Consider the following 19,879-nt stretch of genomic DNA (forward strand, 5'->3'; position numbering starts at 1 on the left):
AGAGAAGTTAGGCCTGCAGCAGCCCAGAAACCGGAGAGCACAGGCCTTCAGCAAATTAGGAACAGCTCCCCAGAAAACAAAGCACCCCTGTAATCCCAGCATGTTGGGAGGCTGAGTCGGGAGGATCGCTTGAGTTCAAGGATTTGAGACCAGCCTGGGCAACATGGCAAAACCCCATCTCTACAAAAAAAAAAAAATTTACTGGGACATGGAGGCGCATGCCTGTAATCCCAGCTACTTGGGAGGCTGAGGTGGGAGAATTGCTTGAACCCCGGAGGTACAGGCCGCAGTGAAAGATCACGCCATGGCACTCCAGCCTGGTGACAGAGCAAGACCCTATCACAAAAAAAAAAGAAGAAAAGAAAGCAAGAGAGAGAGGGAAGGAAGGAAGGAAGGGAGGGAGGAAGGGAGGAAGAGAGGGAGGAAGGGAGGAAGGGAGGGAGGGGAGGGAGGGGAGGGAGGGGAGGGAAGGGAGGGAGGGGAGGGAAGGGAGGGAAGGGAGAAAGAAAAACAGCACTCATGAAACCCGCTGCCCAGTGCCATCCACCCCATGTTGCCTCCCAACACAGAGCCCCGACCCCGGCCTGCTTTCGTTCAGTCACATTTCTGGGAAAACAAATCTACTGTCTCCCGGCGTCTCTGTCTGGCATCTTCCAATAAAGTAGCCACCCCATGGCCAGCAGCAGCAGACCCGAGGGGGGTTTCTGATTCAGAGACCTGGGTGCTCGGGTGCCCCACACTTCAGCAGAACCAGAGCTTTTAGCTTTGCTACTATTATTGGAATTCAAGTCATCAAGAAAACTAGGCAGATGGGCCAATCTAAATATTCTGCAATCGGTAAGGATTTCACACAGCTTCCGCAGAAAGAGAGACGTATCCCAAGTTCGCAGCCATCTCCCCAGCGCCCCCCACCCTACCCCACAAAGAGTCCCTGGGACTGGGGGTGCAAATGAAGTCAGTTCAGTCTCAATACCCAAGTGTTTCCCAAAATCCTCTTTAATAATACATGAAACCCACATTGCTGCAATCAGTATAAAAACAGTTATTCCTGATTTTGTACAAATGAGCATGTCTAGAGTCAGGATTATCAAGTACCAAGTGGGAGGACCAAAGACAACTCACAGTGAAGAGAAACGCTTGGGAACAAGAAATGTCGAAGCTGCAGGACGTGGTAACAACCCAGGGTGCCGAAAGGGTCAGAGGTGCAGGTGCAGACGCAGGTTTCTGCCTGTGCAAGGGTGAGGGGCCGTCGCAGGCTGGCTGCAAAGGACCAGTGCCGGGCAGTGAGGCAGAGAGTGCCAGGGCTCTCGACTCTGCAGATTGGGCTTTGCAGAAGATTCCTGTTTCCCCACCTCCCCACCCCTCTGACAGAGACTGAGGAGACCACGCACATTGCCCTCCTCTTCATAGCCAGCCATCGCTTCCACTCCCACATTCTGCTGCGTGTGTCCCTCTGGAAAAATAATTCCTTGGTGTTCCTTGCTCCTTTCAGATCACAGCTTGCCTGGTCAGACCCCTTCCCACATGCACAGTCTGAGTCCAGGAGGCCCTCGAAAGTCAGGCACAACACCCAGATCTGGTCCTCTTGGGCGGCTTCTGACTGGATATATCCACTGTGTGTGACGGCCTCTCGGCTCTCTGCTGTAAGATCATTGGCACCACCAGGTCAAACAGGGTCTCAAACAGGAGGTCCACATTGTAGCCGGTCTTGGCGCTGGTCTCAAAGCACATCTGCTCAGCGGCCGGCACGTCCTGCTCATCCAGCATCTTGTACTTGAGGATCTTTTTATAAAGGGCCACGGCGTCCTCCAGCTGCACCTGCTTAGGCACCCTGGGGGAGACACAGTCCCCGGCATCCGTATCTGGACTGCACTTTTCCTTCTCCTGGCCCGCCAAGGCCCCCTCCTCAGTGAGGTCCACTTTGTTCCCCACGATGGCGAAGAGGCAGTCTTTGCTGGCCGTGTCTGTCAGGCCCAGGAACCGGTCCTCCAGCTCCACCAGGCTCTGCGGGTGATTCACATCATAGGTGAGGATGATGGCGGCTGCCCCCCGGCAGTACATGGAGCCCAGACCATGGAACTGCTCCCGCCCTGGTGGGAGAAGAGACAGAAAGACTGGTTATCTCTCATCTCAGAACACAGCCACCAGCCACACTGCAAGGGAGCGTCCCACAGGGATGTTTATTTTTAGGGCAATACATACAGGATGAAACGCTTAAACATAGTTGATGGAGAACATGCCACCCATGGGCACCATCCCCAGAGCAGGAAGCCCCTCGAGAAAACAAGCTGTTGGGTGCCCAGAGTAGATGGGAAATCGAATCTAAGAATGTTCAGGAAGAACAGGCCTCAGGCATTCACACAGCCCTCCCTGCCTTCAAGCACCAACTCCAATGGAGCCATGGCCCCAGCCGTGGCTGGAGATGGAAGGAATCAAGAACCGATATCCAGAAAAAGGCAGCGACGGCCAAGGCCCTTGCTGAGATAGAAGCTGACTCAGGAACGCAGGCTCTGGAAGCTAAGTGTGCTCATGTCCCTTCACCCTCCTCCTCCTACAGCCCGTGGGTGCTGCCAGCTGCCCCGTGCTGCCCTGCCCAGGAGGCGCTGCGGGGAGAGCTTCTGAGTTCGCAACAGGGGTTGTAAACCACACCTGCACTTACCTGCCAGAATCACACAGCACCTTGCAGTGTTCACAGTATTTTTAGGACACAGTGGACATCTTCTCTCCCTCACTGGAATCTGAATCCCTGAGGAGCCAGGCCTCAGCGTTTGCACTTCTTGCGGGTGCCGCAGCCCCACCTGCCCTCCAGGCTTTAAAACAGACAGAGGTGCGCGCAATTGCAGGCAAGTTGGGAGCCTGCTCCCAAAACATTTCCAGGTCGAGATCAAACCCTCGGGACACGGCTCAACGCCAACACATTGGCTGCTGACAAGGTGCTGTCTGTCGCTGGGTCTGGCAGGGAACAAGACCAGCTGGCACACACCCTGCAGTGCCTGGAGTGTGGGCCTCCGCTCTCCCCGTGCCCCCAGCACTTCAGCCTCACAAGGTCGGTGAGGGCACACACGCCTTCCACGAGGAGACTGAAGTGTGGGGGAGTCAGGCACAGCAGTGCTCGAGGGAGGCTGGGCCAGGGCACTGGAACACCCGCCACCACCCTGTATATAAATGCAGAGGCCCCCAAATTGATGGCTAAAAAGGGGGATGAAAAGGTCCTGGTCTCTGTGTACTTTTACAATGCAATCATCTAACCAAACCAACCCGGGTCAGAATACACTCCCCACAGGTAACACCTGCACATCCATAGTGTCCTGTTCCCGACATCTGCCCCAGGGCCACCTTTCTATCCCACCAGCAGTGCGCAGATCCCCAAGGGGGCCTGCTCACCTCCCCACCGGCAGGCAGCTCCTTGCCAGTCCACTCAAGGGCTACCCAGGAACTTTCTGGCAGAATTCTACACTCCTGCCTGTAGCACAAGCTTCCTGCATACTCAGATTTGGAGGACAGACTCCCACAAGGGGAGCAGATCTGGCCAAGGCAGGTGTTCCTGGGATAGGTGCAGTGCACACAGCAGGTGACAGCCCCCAGCAGGGAGGGCCCAGACGAGCACGCCTGCTGGTATGTCCTCCAGGCCTCGGCATGCTTTTCATTGTTGGGCACATCTGCCGCGTTGGGGCGATGAGCTCTCAGGTTGGGGCGATGAGCTCTCAGGAAGCAGCTGTGGGAGAGGCGGCAGCATGCACCATGGCCCCCACCTGCCTCTCGCGGACTGAGCAGGGTGTGCGTGGCATGGGCCCTCCCTGCTGGCAGAAAGGGGCTTCACAGGCACTCCTGGTGATGAATCTGTTTCAATCACCAACGAGCAAACCCTAAGTGAGATCTTCCAACCACAAAGCACCTGCTCCCCACCACACCTGCCAGGGGCACACTTTCGAAGAGGAATGAGACTGAGACCTGTGCTCAGACACCATCCCAAGGAGCCTCTGCAGACAGGCCTGGAAGCTGCAGGCCAGCTCCTCCCCTCCTCCCTGGGGCATGTGTGGCCTCCCGGGCCGTGCCCTTAGACCAAGAGGAGGGAGAGCTGGGAACGACTGACAACAGCACTGGCTTCCACTCTCAAGCTCAGAACGCAAGGTCAAGTGCCTCTGAACAAGGATGAGGCTGCTGGGGCGCTGGCACAGAGAGAGGTGGCACCCAGGGAGTGTCCAGGCCCCATTCCAATCCCTTCCCTGGGAAAAGTAAGCCTGATTTTGATTTTTTAAAAAGAAGCTAACAATGTAGATTTTAATCTCCCAAGTTTTAAGCATTCAAAACTAATTCAAAATGTTCTAAAGATCACATTTAGGCAAACCAAAATGCAACAGTGGCCCATCATCGGCAGCTTCTAAATTATAGAAGTCCCATGTCACTCTGAGGGCAACTTCCCCTGAGTGTGTGGACAGCGTCGACCAGTAGCAAGGGCTCTTAACCACTGGAGTCATAAACCAAATTCATAGGGTCCATGACCTTGAATGTGGGAGAAAATGTCATCTTTGTTTTCACCACGCTCTACCTGAAATTTACCACTTCCTTCCACTGTAAATATTGGCAGCAAACTGCAGAAATGGCGGTAAGGGGCACTCATCACCAACAAGGCCAGCAGGTGCCTCCATCCGCATGCCAGCCGCCTCAGACACTCCAGTGCGATGCCGACGACCCTTCAGGCCTGCCACGCCTTCATTCATTAATATGTGGACCATGGACCACATACCAATCGTAATTTTAAAAGGCTCTGGATGGCTGTACTTAAGGACAGCTGGTTACCTTTGTATGTGACTACACGTACTTGGGCACAGTGTTCTGAGAAGGGGTCCTTGGCTCATATGCCTCAGGGGCCGAGGGGATCTTGACACAAATGAAGTTAAGGACGCTTGGTCTGTGGGGCTTTGGAGCATGGACTGAATGCACAACACCTGCACATATGTGGCTCCCTAAGGCAGACTGTCCTTTGCCAATAAACCACCGCTCAGAGCCAAATAGCCAAGAAACACAACCCAATTTCATCCCATTTCCATCCCCAGTCTCCTGAAATGGCCACATTCTGATGACACCAAGTCCTCAAACCTTGCTAGGCGATGCTGCCTGAATTTTGAGGCAGGCTGGTCACCCTTTGGGCAACCCTGGGGAGAGGATCCCACAGAGACACACACTCATGTCCTGCGAGAAGAGCGAGACGGACCTGACTACTGACCACTGTGGTCTCCCAGGCCCCGAGCGTGGGTTCCAGCTCCCCTTCAGCAAAGCCGACAGTGGGCCCTTCGGGGATGGGAGGGAAAGTGAGCTGGGAGCTGAGCCCAGACCAGCTCTGGTAGGAGGCAGAAGAATGTGCCCTGCTGCCAGTCTGAGGGTCAAAGTGCCAGAGCTAGCCGGGTCACCTCCCTCTTCTGGGAAAAGCCAGCCTGGGAATGCTGTGGTTTGGGCGACAGAGCCACCCTGTTGGCAAGCAGCTTGTGCACTGGAATTCAGCACCTGAAGGGCAACATTCCTCCCTTCCGCATGCCTACCGGGGTCAGCTTCAGACTGAGAAGTCAGTCCGTTTCCGGTCAAGCTGGCCTGGACCCCAGCAGGCAGAAACCAAATAGTGTCCCCCAGATCCAGTCATTCTCCCACTACAGAAGATGATGATCAAGAGCCTTTAAACCCCAATATAGCAGGCATTAGCTTAAAAAAGAAAAGGCTAGGGCAGGAGGATTACTTGAAGCCAGGAGTTGGAGACCAGCTTGGGCAACACAGCAAGGCTCTTATCTCTCTCTCTCTCTCTCTCTCTCTCTATATATATATATATATATAATTTATGTATATATGTGTGTGTGTGTGTGTGTGTATATATATAGGTATATATATATTCTTTTTTTTTTTTAATTAACCAGGCATGGGGACACATGCCTGTACTCCCAGCTACTCGGGAGGCTGAGGAGGGAAGATCATTTAAGCCAAGGAGTTTGAGGCTGCAGTGAGCTACGATCATGCCACTGCACTCCAGCCTGAGCAACAGAGTGAGACCCCATCTCTAAAATAAATTTTATTTTATTTTATTTTATTTTATTTTATTTTATTTATTTTATTTTTTTTTGAGACGGAGTCTCGCTGTGTCTCCCAGGCTGGAGTGCGGTGGCGCGATCTCGGCTCACTGCAAGCTCCGCCTCCTGAGTTCACGCCATTCTCCCGCCTCAGCCTCCGAGTAGCTGGGACTACAGGCGCCCGCCACCACGCCCGGCTAATTTTTTGTATTTTTAGTAGAGACGGGGTTTCACCGTGTTAGCCAGGATGGTCTCGATCTTCTGACCTCGTGATCCACCCGCCTCGGCCTCCCAAAGTGCTGGGATTACAGGCTTGAGCCACCGCGCCCGGCTAAAATAAATTTTAAATGGTAATAATAAAGAAGAAAAAGGCCGGGGGCAGAGACTCATGCCCGTAATCCCAGCACTTTGGGACGCCAGGGCAGGTGGATCACCTGAGGTCGGGAGTTTGATACCAGCCTGACCAACATGGAGAAACCCCGTCTCTCCTAAAAATACAAAATTAGCGGGGCGTGGTGATGCATGCTTGTAATCCCAGCTACTCGGGAGGCTGAGGCAGGAGAATTGCTTGAACCTGGGAGGCAGAGGTTGCGGTGAGCTGAGATAGCGCCACTGCACTCCAGCCTGGACAACAAGAGTGAAACTCCATCTAAAAAAAAACAACAACAACAAAAAAAAACAGAAAAGAAAGAAAAATGCTTCTCCATAATTGCCACAGTACTAAGACTTTTGTTTCAGGCACACTAATCCCATAGATAACAGTCCAGGCATCACGAGGTCTTTACGTGAGCTAAAAATGTCATCAGCTTCTACCTACCAGATTTCACAAGAGTTTGACTATGGGAACGCGGAGTAAGGGACATTCCAGCTACCCCAGAAGAATTTTTTTCAAGTCTCTGTTACATAGTTCACTAGGGCCAAAGGGAGAACTGTTGATCCCTATGCCGAAAATAGTTTTTCATTCTGCATAAAAATGTCTGCTTCACCTTTAAGAAACTAAAAAAAGAAATAATAATACAAAAGGAAAGATCTTAGTAATGAAAGGAAGTGGCCACTGAAGAATCACAAATGCTAGCCAGAAAAAAGTAAGAATTGTTGCTTGAACTCTATAATCTGTTATCTCCCCATTAATGAATGCAAAACAATTAAATGCAGTTGCCCCAGCTAAAGAATTTACAAGCAAGCAGTTTTCATATCTGAAATTCTAAAATACTGCTTTGGAGATAATGTATAGCTTTTAGGATTGCTAATGCAATATTCAGGCTGCTGTCAATGAGCGCATTGTCCACACCAAGAAGGGCCAGTCCCGCAGGGAACAGAAGTTCTGAATTTAATCCTAATTGAATTTGAGTAGGGGCTCTGGTATTTAAGGCATGACAGTGAACATAAGACAATGAAGATAAGATGGTGTCACTACAACCTGACCTTTTGCACTTGGCTTTGACGGATTTACAGTGTATTTGAATCCAAGGACCCTCATGTGTTTTCTGGTAGTTTGTGAACGTGCTCTGAGCCGGGCCGTCAGCCCCTGCTGCCCACCCCATACATATGTCAGCCCCTGTATCTCTCAGAGTGTTGATTTCCTGTCTACAAGTATGGGCTTAAACTGGCTACTTCAAAGTCCCTCTCCCTGGAAACAGGATCAGGCATCTCTTTCTCTCTTGCCTTCTCCCCCAGACTGGAGTCCCTCAGTACCAATCCTGAAGCCAAAGCGCTAAGAATTCTGATAGTTTACTTGGACTTTCCTGGAGAAATAAACCGCCTCACATCCAATTCTGGGGATGCCAGAGCCTCAGGCTGCCCCAGAAACAGGGCAAAAGAGAAAAATCACAAATGGGTTCAAATTCAACCAGTGCAGCCAAGGATCAGTGAGCTGCCAACCCTGGTCTGGTGAACGGAGCCAGGCTGCCGAGCCTGCGTGGCCACTACCAACACCGGCCTGCTGCTGCAGCACATCATCAGGGCTGGGGGCAGGGGTTTGAGCCCAAGGAGGGAGCCCAGCCTTCCGCCAGACTCTCCCGCCTTTTAGCCTGGGCTGTCTTCGGGCCAAGCAGATGGGAAGAGGGTGAGTGACAGGAGCCTGGGGCTCTAGGTTCGACTTGTGCAGGAATTATTACTCGTCTATGTAGCAAATCCATAAGTGATCTGCTAAGCTTTATGTCACCAGCACATACAGGCGAAGACGTCAGTTACCCCTGGTGGTGAGGGAAGCCTGAATCTGTAATAACGCCTCCAGTGTCTGATCAGCCACACTGTTAGACAGACTATTGCAACGCAGCAAAACTGACCAGGACTTTAACTGGTGAGTCCAGAGCGGCCAGAGTTGAAGACGCCCTCCCCACTGCAGACAGGGCCCTGGGGAGGCAGGTCCCACTTGCCCCACCTCTACACAGACACAGGCCCTGGGGAGGCAGGTCCCACCAGGTTTGTTTCTGGAATTTACAGATCTAAAAACACAATTGTGTCTGTTCACCTAAAGAGCTAATTCCACTCACTTTATGAGGTTTACGTTCTGTCTAAACAAGAGAAATGGAAGCCAGAGCAGGACTTGGTAATTTATAGCAGGGAATGAGCTGTTAACTTCCACGATCCCATCCCCGTATCAAGGACAGGAAGCGCTGCATCAGCGATGGGAAGAAGCATGGCCAGCACAGTGTGAGTCCTCAGGGTTTATTATGCTCATGCAGGCTTCCCCTTCCCACGTTTCACAGGAGAAACTGAGGCACAGATGGAGAAGGAAATAGGCAACGGACACAGGAAGGGTGGAGCCCTGACAAGCACACTGGCAACAGGCACCCCAGGGAGTCTGGTCTAACCACCCCTGGAAGCAGAGGAAGGTGGGCTGCCTGGCAGGAGAAAAGCCTCGTTCCACCCTGTGATCCCACAGAGCACAGGCATTTGCAGAGCGCAGCCGCCTTCCCGGGAGCGCCACATTTTACGCAGAGAACTATCCTGGAAGTGCCGGCTAATTCACTGCGCAGGAACCGCAGAGCATTTCAGTAAAGAGCCCCCACTCTAGAGACAGACTACATTCAAATCCTCACCACATGACCTTGGGCAAGTCACTTAGACAAGCGGTACCTCAGTTTCCCCGTCACTAAACTGTGGGTCGCACCTGCCAAAGGGTGGCTGAGAAACCAGAATCTGCACACAGGTAAACTGCCTGGAGCTGTGCCCAGCATATTAGGCCCTATAATAGAAATGTTTGTTCCATAAATCGTGAGATTCTTCCCAAACCTAAGGATGGACGCCACCATCCCAGGGCTGCCCATGTCCCGGGTCTCGTCATCCCTCCATTTACACACTACCTCCTGGGGCGGACTGGGCACGTTTGCAGTGTACCAGTCTTCTACATTTCTTATTCTCAGATGATGACCTTCTCTCTGGTCCTGAGGGTGCTCCGGATGTTGCCAGATCAGTGGAGCGGACATGGCCCAGGGTTCAGGCACAAGAGGAAGGGAAGTCAGCAGCCACAGTAATCCCGATCCGCTGTTGGGGAACTGAAAACTGCGCAAGTGCTTTCCATTTCACTCTTCAGCCTTCCCAAAGCCAAACACAGCCACGCTTCTACCCCAAGGGTTGTGTCGCTTTTACTAATGGTGTAAATAAGAGAGTGGATTGAGACAGCCATCAGAAGCCACAGACACCCTTGGCTCACATCTTAAGCATGGGGTGGGGAGACTTAAAATATGCTGATGCTCAGACCCTGACCCAGCTGCCAGGATCAGAAGCGGGGCTGGCATTGGTATCAGCTTTAAAAGCTCCCCAGGTGAGTACCACGTGCACCAGGAGTGAAAATCAGCAATTTAGCCAGTGCAAGTGGGAAATCAAAGGGCAGCTATTGAAATGTAAGAATTAGAAAGCTTGGTATTCCAATTCATTGAAAAGTGAGCCCTACCAGGAAATGCAAACACTGAGACAACAGAACTTTTATTATTTATTTATTTACCTTTTTTTTTTTTTTTTTTTTTTTTAGACAGAGTCTTCCTCTGTTGCCCAGGCTGGAGTGCAGTGATGCGATCTCACTGCAAACTCCACCTCCCGGGTTCAAGCAATTCTCCCGCCTAAGCCTCCCTAGCAGCTAGGATTACAGGCACACACCACCACGCCCAGCTAATTTTTGTATTATTAGTAGGGACAGGGTTTCACCATGTTGGCCAGGCTGGTCTCAAACTCCTGACCTCAAGTGATCCACCCACCTTGGCCTCCCAAAATGCTGGGATTACAGGCGTGAGTCACTGCGCCCGGCCTATTTTATTTAATTATTATTTTTTTGAGACAGAGTCTTGCTCTGTCACCCAGGCTGAAGTGCAGTGGTACAATCATGGCTCAATGCAGCCTCCGTCTTCTGGGCTCAAGTGTTCCTCCCACCTCAGCCTCCCGAGTAGCTGGGACCACAGGTGCATACCACGACACCCAGCTAATTTGTTTTATGTTTGTGTAGAGATGGGGACTTACTATGCTGCTCAGGCTAATCTTGACCTCCTGGGCTCATGCTATATTCTCAACTTGGCCTCCCAAAGTGCTGGGGTCACAGGCATGAGCCACTGTGCCCAGCAGAGAACAGAAACTTTTAAGATGAGTTCTCTGCCTTGCCAGATCGGACAGCCCCCTGACAGGGAGCTCACAAAACATCAATGTGACAGCCTGAGGAAAGGAAAAGTGAATCTTTTCCTTTCAGACCAGAGATGGGAGCAAAATAAGCAACTCCAGCAATGGCACCAGCAGCAGCACAGCCTAGAGCAGCTGTGATGTACTTCTCATCAGAGATTGTTCAAAAATACATGTTTTTTCGCGTGTTTGCAGGTTGCATCCACAAACATGAGCCAAAAGGTTATTTTAGTTCTATTTTGTAAAGTTGATGAGTTTTGGCTAAAGTTTAGAGTCATGGGACCATCTCCACAGGCATGATCTACATTCCCTCTAGGCTTGTTGTTTTAAACTATCTGATAGTGAACTTGGTTAAATAACGGTGTGTTGAGGCCAGGCACAGTGGTTCATACCTGTAATCCTAGCACTTCAGAAGGCCAAGGTGGGAGGACCCCTTGAGTCCCTGAGTTTTAGAGACCAGCCTGGGCGACACAGTGAGTCCCTGTCTCTACAAAAAAATTTTTTAAATTAGCTGGGTATGGTGGTATGTGCCTGTAGTCCCAGCTACTCAGGGAGGCCGAGGCAGGAGGATTGCTTAAGCCCAGAAGGCTGAGGCTGCAGTGAGCTGTGATAGTGCCACTGCACTCTAGCCTGGGCAGCAGAGCAAGACCCTACCTCAAAAAGAGAGAATGGGATATGGAAGTAACCATCCCCTCAGAAGCATTAGAAAAGAATAATTGATTACTATAACCAACACTGTATTCAACTGCTTGTTGATTTTAGTGCAATAAGGAGGGCCCACGAGAGTCCCCAGGTGCATGAATGGAGCTGGGCTGCCTGGAGCCAGCACAGGGCCTGGTTGGACACACCTGTCCCCGCCAGTACGTGGAAAGTGGAGAGCCAGCAGGCAGAGGCGCCATGCAGTGGGCAGGCCCTCCCCCAAGAACGCACATGCACCAGCGCCTCCAGAGAGCCAACGGGCCTGCCAGTCTCCACCCACCGTGATGGGGAACTGTATGTGTTTGGGCCCCGGTGCCCAGCAGTTTGGTCCTGCACTAGCCTGGACATGGCCGGGAAGGTGTTTTTTAGGTGGGATCAGCATTTCCATCAGTGGACGTGAGAGAGCAGACGGCCCTCTGTGATGTGGTGGGCCGTGTCTAATCAGCTGATGGCCCGAGAAGCAAAGACTGAGCTCTTCCAGAGAGGAAGGAATTCAGCCCCCAGACAGCGACACAGCAACCTTGCCTGAGCTCACACACACCCTGTTGGGTCTGTTTCTCTGGGGAAGCCTGGCTGCCTTACTCACGTGGACTGCTCACCTGCTTCCCTGGGATGGAGGCTGTCTGCAAAGCTGAGGCTCTCCAGAGAGGCCCATGCAGCTCCCCGCTTCTCAGGCTGTCTCCTAAGGCCAAGCCCCCCACAAGCAAAGAGGTGCTGCCACCACGATGTACGGCTGTGCCGGCCAAGGGTGCCGACCACGCCCTGATGCCTGCCTTGCCCCTCAGCCAAATGTCCAGGGCAGGGGAAGTGGCATGAGAGGGACTTTTCAGAAAACTGCAAGGATCACTTTGACCCAAACTGGCCACTTCTTCATTGAGGGTTCCTTGCCCGGGCAGTTATCTTTCTAAATGCTGATCCAATAGGAACCTCGCCTACTGTGCACCCCGGGGGACTTCCTAGCAGGTTTCAAAAAGAGTGTGAGCTCCACAAAACCGGACCTCACCATAAATGCACAAGTCCTCTCCTGCCAGCTGTTCAACGACACAGTAAAATTGGAAAAATGTGATTTCCAAAACGAACAGCAGAAGACATATCCAGCAACATCTTTTTTTTTTTTTTTTTTTTAAATAGAGACAGGGTCTCGCTCTGTCACCCAGGCTGGAGTGCAGCGGCACAATCATGGCTCACTGCAACCTCATCCTCCTGGGCTCGAGCAATCCTCCCACCTCAGCCCCCCAAGCAGCTGGGACTACAGGCATGTACCACCACACCTGGCTAATTTTTTAATTTTTAGTAGAGATGCAGTCTCACTAAGTTGCCCAGCCTGGTCTCAAACTCCTGAGCTCAAGTGATCCACCCGCTTCACCCTTCTAAAGGGCTGGGATTACAGGCCTGAGCCACCGTGCCCGGCCCAGGCACATCTTTTACTGGCAGGGAGACGGAGAATGTAATGAGGAATTTAAATTCAGAATTCTTCCTCGTTGTGAAAAGCACACATCTCACCTAGAACTAGCCACATCTCTAAGTCCAAGCCACGTGTGGCCAGTGGCTACCATGCTGGACAGCACAGAGCAGACTCTGCTCAGAGCCGGAGACCCCGACCGGAACCCACCCCCCGAACGCCAGGTACAGCTCCTGGACCACAGCAGACACTCACGGGCTACTCGGAACAGGCATGACGGAGACGTGAAGTTACAGAAATGAATAAATAACGCACGGGGCTAATTCATACAACCACTGCGTGGGTCACGTCTTCGTGGATCCTCAGATCACCCTGGGAAGTCTCTGTTTGCTATTTTCACAGATCAGCAAGTCGAGGCTCAGAGACTCTGTTGGCGGGATTGGAGCCCACTCTCTAGATTCCACCTCTCCTCCTCCTGCCTGCTCTGAGTGCTTCACGGCTTGGGCCCTTCCACAAAACGCCCGTGGAGTGACTAACTTTTCACAGGCAGCCGTGAAGCACCGCACGCACCCGCACGCCGGGCCCAGGCCTTCCACGCAGGGGCTGGACCCGCGCTGCTAAGCGCCCATGGACCACACCAAGCTCTCAGCCCAGCAGCAGTGCCCGAGGCTCCGGGTCCTGTTTGAAGCCGTGCAGGACCTTCGAACACAGAAATGGATTTCATTTCTCTCCTTGAAGGTGAGCCAGAGGGCAGGAAACACCACTTTCTGTTTAAAAATGAAATCATAAATGTATTACTATGGGTTCAAAAAATATATGTTCAAGTCTTCATCTCTGATGAAGGCCCGTGAATGTGGCCTCATTTGGAAACAGGGTCTTTGCAGAAGTGATTAGCTAAAATGTGACCCCATGGAGTATGGCAGACCCTTCATCCAATAATCTAACTGGTGTCCTTATTAGAGAAGACACACAGAGACACACGGGCGAAGATGATGTGAAGGCTGACCCCCAGGGAGGAGACCACAGGGAAACAGAGGCAGAGATGAGAGCCACAGCTCCGCAGGCAAGGATGGCCAGCACGGGTCAGGAGCTGCAGAGTGGCGGGGACAGCCTCTCCCTGGAGCCTCCCGAGGCGCACGGCCCTGCTGATGCCAGTTCAGACCCCACCTCCAGGATGGGGAGAGGATGAGCTTCTGCTGTTTGAAGCCCCCCACTTTGTGGGGCTTGGTGACTCAGACCCCTACTAAAGCATGAACTGGGCGGCAGGTGGATGGCCTCCCCCTAGACAGGCACCGAAAGTCAGGAAGAATGACGTCTCCTCTCACCAAGGTCCATGTGAGAGTCAGGCAGCCAAGAGAAGCTTCTGCTTCCGTTGCCTCCCCACTTCCTCTCCCCGAGGAAAGCGGGGGAAAATCAAGATGATGATGAACTTCAGTGAACTCCACTAAAGGAGAAGTCAGTGAGGATGAGCCAGAGAACACTGAACTCAGACAACTAAAGCTGAGAGGAGGAGGCAGGGTCACCTCCAGGACCGTCAGCAGAACTGCTCGCTTCCGGAAACAAGTTACAGCTCACAGAAATCACATGCACAGGAATATCTAAAATGGCTTTTTTTTTTCGGGGTGGGGGGTTGTTTTTATGTTTATTTTACTTGTACTTTTTTTTTTTTTTTTTGAGACAGGGTCTCGCTCTGTCACCCAGGCTGGAGTGCAGTGGTGCAATCGTAGCTCATTGCAGCTGTGACCTCCCAGGTTCAATCCTCTGCTTAGACTCCCAAGTAGCTGGGACTACAGGCTGGCGCCACTACACCTGGGTAATTTTTATTTTTACTTTTTTTGGTACAGATGGGGTCTCACTATTATTGCCCAGGCTGGTCTGGAACTCCAGTGCTCAAGCAGTCCTCCCACATCGGCCTCCCAAAGTGCTGGGATTACAGGCGTGAGCGACCACGCCTGGCCGCTTCACTGCTTTACATCAACCGAATGCCACTAGTATAAGAATAAGCAATGCCCTCTGACCCAATTTACACAACAAGAAGTTGTCCAGTTCACTGTCCTTCTTCAGAAATATGAGAAGAAAGAGGCGGTAACGACTGAAAAAGTTATCAAAGAAAAACGAATGATTTGTCCAGCCAAAGAAGCCATCAATTGTCCGCGCCTTGAAGAGGAAGCTGCCACTAAACTCATGAAGAGGAAAATGTCTCATCATGGACAGACCAACCTCAGGGTGGGACCAACACCATCTCCTAGACATAACGAGCGGCTCAATCAAGCACCTGCGCCTGGCCACATCAATGCATTTTTACCCAAACCTGCATGTGTCATTTCTGTTGTCTCTGCTCAATGATTTGAAGGATAAACTAAAAACAAAGCAAGAGTCCTAGGCCATATGAACCACTCAAATCACTACCTGCAGATAAAGTAGTTCCAAACCTGTGGCTCATTACTTGGCTTCTGGAAAAATGACTAATGTAAAGCAATAAGATGCTTAGTTCTCAAATCACGTCACTCTTCAGACATGAATTTACTAAAAATAGTTCAATGACAAAACCAAATTACTCAAAGAGATGTTCTTTAATACTCCGATATTAACAAAAACAGGCAAGTCCCAAAAAATACACTTATATAACAGATTTAGCTTTAAAACAGACACTGGCACATGCCAGCATATCTAATCCAATCTCCTTTACCTTCAATAGATACTCTGTTATCCTGTAACAATGAATTTTTAGAATGAGATTATCAAACGTGCAGGTATTTGCTAACGTCTCCAAATAAAGTAAAACTAAAATTATTTCAGCTCTTTTCAAAGCACGTTCTAACCTGTTTCAAAGTCAAGACTTAATTATAAATATCATATTAGGAAAACTTTTTAAATCTAAACAGGGAGACCAGGTGCAGTGGCTCACGCCTGTAATCCCAGCACTTTGGGAGGCCGAGGCAGGTGGATCACCTGAGACCAGAAGTTCGAGACCAGCCTGGCCAACATGGTGAAATCCTGTCTCTACTAAAAATACAAAATTAGCCAGGCGGAGTGGTGGGTGCCTCTAATCCCAGCTACTCGGGAGGTTGAGGCAAGAGAATCTCTTGAACCCAGGAGGCGGAGGTTGCAGTGAGCTGAGATCGCACCATTGCACTCCAGCCTGGGCAACAAGAGTGAAACTCCGTCTCAAAAAAAAAAAAAATTGGGAGGCCGAGACGGGCGGATCACGAGGTCAGGAGATCGAGACCATCCTGGCTAACACAGTGAAACCCCGTCTCTACTAAAAATACAAAAACTTAGCCGGGCGAGGTGGCGGGCGCCTGTAGTCCTAGCTACTCAGGAGGCTGAGGCAGGAGAATGGCGTAAGCCCGGGAGGTGAAGCTTGCAGTGAGCTGAGATCCGGCCACTGCACTCCAGCCTGGGTGACAGAGCAAGACTCCGTCTCAAAAAAAAAAAAAAAAAAAAGTTAAAATGGTAAATTTTGTTATGTATATTACACCACAATAAAAACCTCCACATTATATATGGAATATGTACGTATCTCTCTCTCTCATGCAAAATAGTGTCTACGAAGGCAAGGCGGCAAGGAGCTGGAACAGCATGCTCTCCGCTGCCCAACCCTCACGGGGCTCGTCTCTGCTGGGCTGCAGCAAGCCCTGCGCAGCTGCCTACGCCCCTGGAATGGGAGTCACCTGGCCATCGGGTTAAAGTGCAGAATCTGGCTCAGGAGGCCTGGTTGGGTCCTGGGTTCTGCTGCTGCCAGCCTGAGGACGTTGCAGAGGAGGGGACAGCCACGCTTCAGCCTCTCATCAACCCAAGGTGAGAGTCGACCACCCCTCACTCTAAATAAAACCTGACAGTTGATCTTTTCACACCTCACCACTCTCCTGCCTTCCTCTGATACTGTCCACCTGGTCACGGTCACAGGTCACAGCAGGTCGCAGCACAGCAACAGATTCCTCAAGCAGTGAAAGCTGACCCCCAGGCCTTAGGAACATCCCTTCCGCCTGGGGCTGTGGCACAGGGTAGGGCCAGAGTTAATCAGATTTGGAATTAATTAGGTTTAGAATGTGCTTTTGCAACTGCTGTAGAAAAGTGCCTGGCTAAGTAAACAATAGGGCAACAGCTTTAGCAAATGGGAACAAAGTGTCTTCAAACAATCCAGAAATTGTTATCAGCCCAGGCACAATAGCAATACAACTGCCACACTGAAAGCTCACCTCGTTCTTACCTTCTCATTCACACAAGATTCACCAGAAGAGTTCCAGTGACAATGTCAACTTGGAAAGTAAAACTTCCTCCATTCCTTCTGACTTCTCATTTTCCAGGACAAGCAGCCAGGTTAGCAGGGAACTGCCTGCCCTAATCTTGGTATAAGTGGAATTATCTGGGCCAGAGCCCTTCGCCTGCCTGGGGCTCAGCTTCCTCAGTGTCCCTGAATCAACTGGATCTGATTCCTTTAACCAAGTCAGTGTTCCTTCCACAGACTTCCCTAAGAGCTGACTGCGAGTTTACTTCATGGGTCAGGCAGAGTGTCAAGACACACACACACTCACACACATGCACGTACATGCCATGCACACATACACCTACTCACAGTTGCATTTCTTTCTCCCCACTATCTGTGTCCACATTTTACACATCTGGAATGAGAGACCCCAGATGCTCACCCACAGAGACAGTAACCAGTGATCACCACCAACAGGAACAGGGTGCAATCAGCCTGGGGAAGGAACTGCCAAATAATAAAGGTGTTTGTTGGTTTTGTTTTTTGTTGTTGTTGTTGTTGTTTTTAATCAGAACACTTGCTGTATTTTCTTCTCAGCTTTACTGGGGTATAAATGACAAGCAAAATTTGTACATATTTAAGATGTACAACATGATATTTTGATGTATTATGAAATGATTACCCCTATTAAGCTAATGAACACATCTATCACTGCACGTAGTTACCATGGGTGACCAGTGAGAACATTTCAACTCCACACTCTCAGCCAATTTCAAGCCTATCACATGGTACTGTTAACTACAGTCACCTGCCTGGGGCTCTGTGTTAGACCTGAAGAACTGATTCAGCCTGCAGAACTGAAGCTCCCCAATTCCCTTTCCCCACCCACCTGCCAGCCTCTTGTAACCACCATTCCACTCTGCCTCAGTGAGTTCAACTTGTTCAGATGCCAGGCATCAGTGAGACCACGTGGTATTCATCTTTCTGTATCTGGCTTATTTCACTTACCATGATGTCCTCCAGGTTCACAAACCACAGGATTTCCCCCTTTTTTAAGCTTGAACAGTACTGCACGGTGTATATTTACCACATTTTCTTGATCCGTGCACATCAATGGAAGCTTAGGCTGATTCTGTATCTTGGCTACTGTGAACACGGGAGTGCACATGTCTCTGAGAAATACTGATTTCCTTTCTTCTAGATAGATACCCAGCAGTAGGACTGCTGGATCATTTGTTAGTTCTAGTTTTAATTTTTTGAGGAACCATCATGTCTTCCACCATGCCATACCCATTCACGTTCCCACCAGCAGCGTGAGGGGTTCTCTTTTCTCCACATCCTCACTAGCACTTACCCTTTGCCTTTCTGATGACAGCTATTCTAACAGATGTGACCTGACAGCTCACTGTACTTCTAACCTGGCTTTCTCTGTGATTAGTCATATTGAACATGTTTTTCCTATACCTGTTGTCCATTTGTATGTCTTCTTTTGAGAAACGTCTATTTAGTTCAGGACTTTTGCTCATTTTACTTTTTTCTAATTTTTATTTTAGAGACAAAGTCTCACTCTGTCACCCAGGCTGGAGTGTGGTAGTGTGATCTCGGCTCACTGTAACCTCAAACTCCTGACCTCAAGTGATCCACCTGCCTCAGCCTCCCAAAGTGCTGGGATTACAGGCACCCAGCCTGATTTTTGTATATGGTATAAGACAAGGGTCTGGTTTTGTTGTGCATATGGATATCCAGTTTCCCTGGTACCATTTATTGAAGAGGCTGTCGTTTCCCCAAAGGTTCTTGGCATCGTTGTCAAAGATCAACTGACAGTAAACATGTGGATTTGTTTCTGGGCACTCTACCCTGTTCCATTGGTCAATGTGTCTGTTTTCATGCTGGGGTCATGCTGTTTTGATTACTATAGCTTTGTAGCATATTTTGAAGTCAGGCAGTGTGATGCTGCCAGCTTTATTATTGCTCAAAATTGAGCAAGAATTTTGCTGGCTATTTTGGGTCTTTCGTGTTTCACATAAATTTTAGAATTTTTTTTCCATTTCTGTAAAAAATGCCATTGGAATTATGATAGTGATTGCATTGAATCTATGAGTGGGATTTTAAAGCAATTCTACCTTGACATATGTTAAAAAATAATTTTCCAAAAAGGGCAAAATCATGACTCTAATACAGATGTAAAACTAAAGACACATTAAAGATCTCATTTAACTCATTCAATGAAGGAGCCAGGCCTAGGTCATAACCAGCTCAAAGTCAAGAAGGCATGGAGACGTGTGGCATAGACAAACAGGAATACCAGAGCCTGTGGAGGGTGACATCTAGGAAGACACATGCAGAACCAGAGAGGAGTGCCACAGTGAGAGTGGAAACACAGGCAAAGTGCCTCACTGAGGGAAAGTGACGCACCACACACCCTCAAATCTCAGGTAGGTCTTAGATATGGTTTGGCTGTGTCTCCATTCAAATCTCAACTTGAATTGTATCTCCCAGAATTCCCACATGTTGTGGGAGGCACCTAGGGGGAGGCAATTGAATCATGGGGGCATAATCTTTCCCACGCTACTCTCGTCGTAGTGAATAAGTCTCACGAGATCTGATGGTTTTATCAGGGGTTTCTGCTTTTGCCTCTTCCTCATTTTCTCTTGCCGCCACCATGTAAGAAGTGCCTTTTGCCTCCCGCCATGATTCTGAGGCCTCCCCAGCCATGTGGAACTGTATGTCCAGTGAAACCTCTTTTTCTTCCCAGTCTCAGGTATGTCTTTATCAGCAGCATGAAAACGGACTAACACAGTTTCCATTAAAAAATACCTAAGAGTGTAACTGGGTTGTTTGTAACACAAGGGATAAATGTTTGAGGGATGGATACCCCATTTTCCACAACGCAATTATCAT

At 50.1% G+C, this 19,879-nt stretch overlaps 1 protein-coding gene across 1 annotated transcript in view; it reads right to left on the reverse strand.

Annotated features, from left to right (window-relative positions):
- Positions 1–978: 978 nt before the first annotated feature.
- RAB20 (RAB20, member RAS oncogene family) overlaps positions 979–19,879 on the reverse strand; it is a 36,263-nt gene continuing 17,362 nt past the window's right edge. The window contains exon 2 of the mRNA XM_017951423.2: positions 979–2,090. Within this exon, the coding sequence (XP_017806912.1) occupies positions 1,558–2,090 (533 nt within the window). The 3' untranslated portion in view covers positions 979–1,557. The remainder of the gene's footprint in view (positions 2,091–19,879) is intronic.

This window comes from Papio anubis, chromosome 15 (genome assembly GCF_008728515.1).
Source record: "Papio anubis isolate 15944 chromosome 15, Panubis1.0, whole genome shotgun sequence".
Classification (NCBI taxonomy): Eukaryota; Metazoa; Chordata; class Mammalia; order Primates; family Cercopithecidae; genus Papio; species Papio anubis.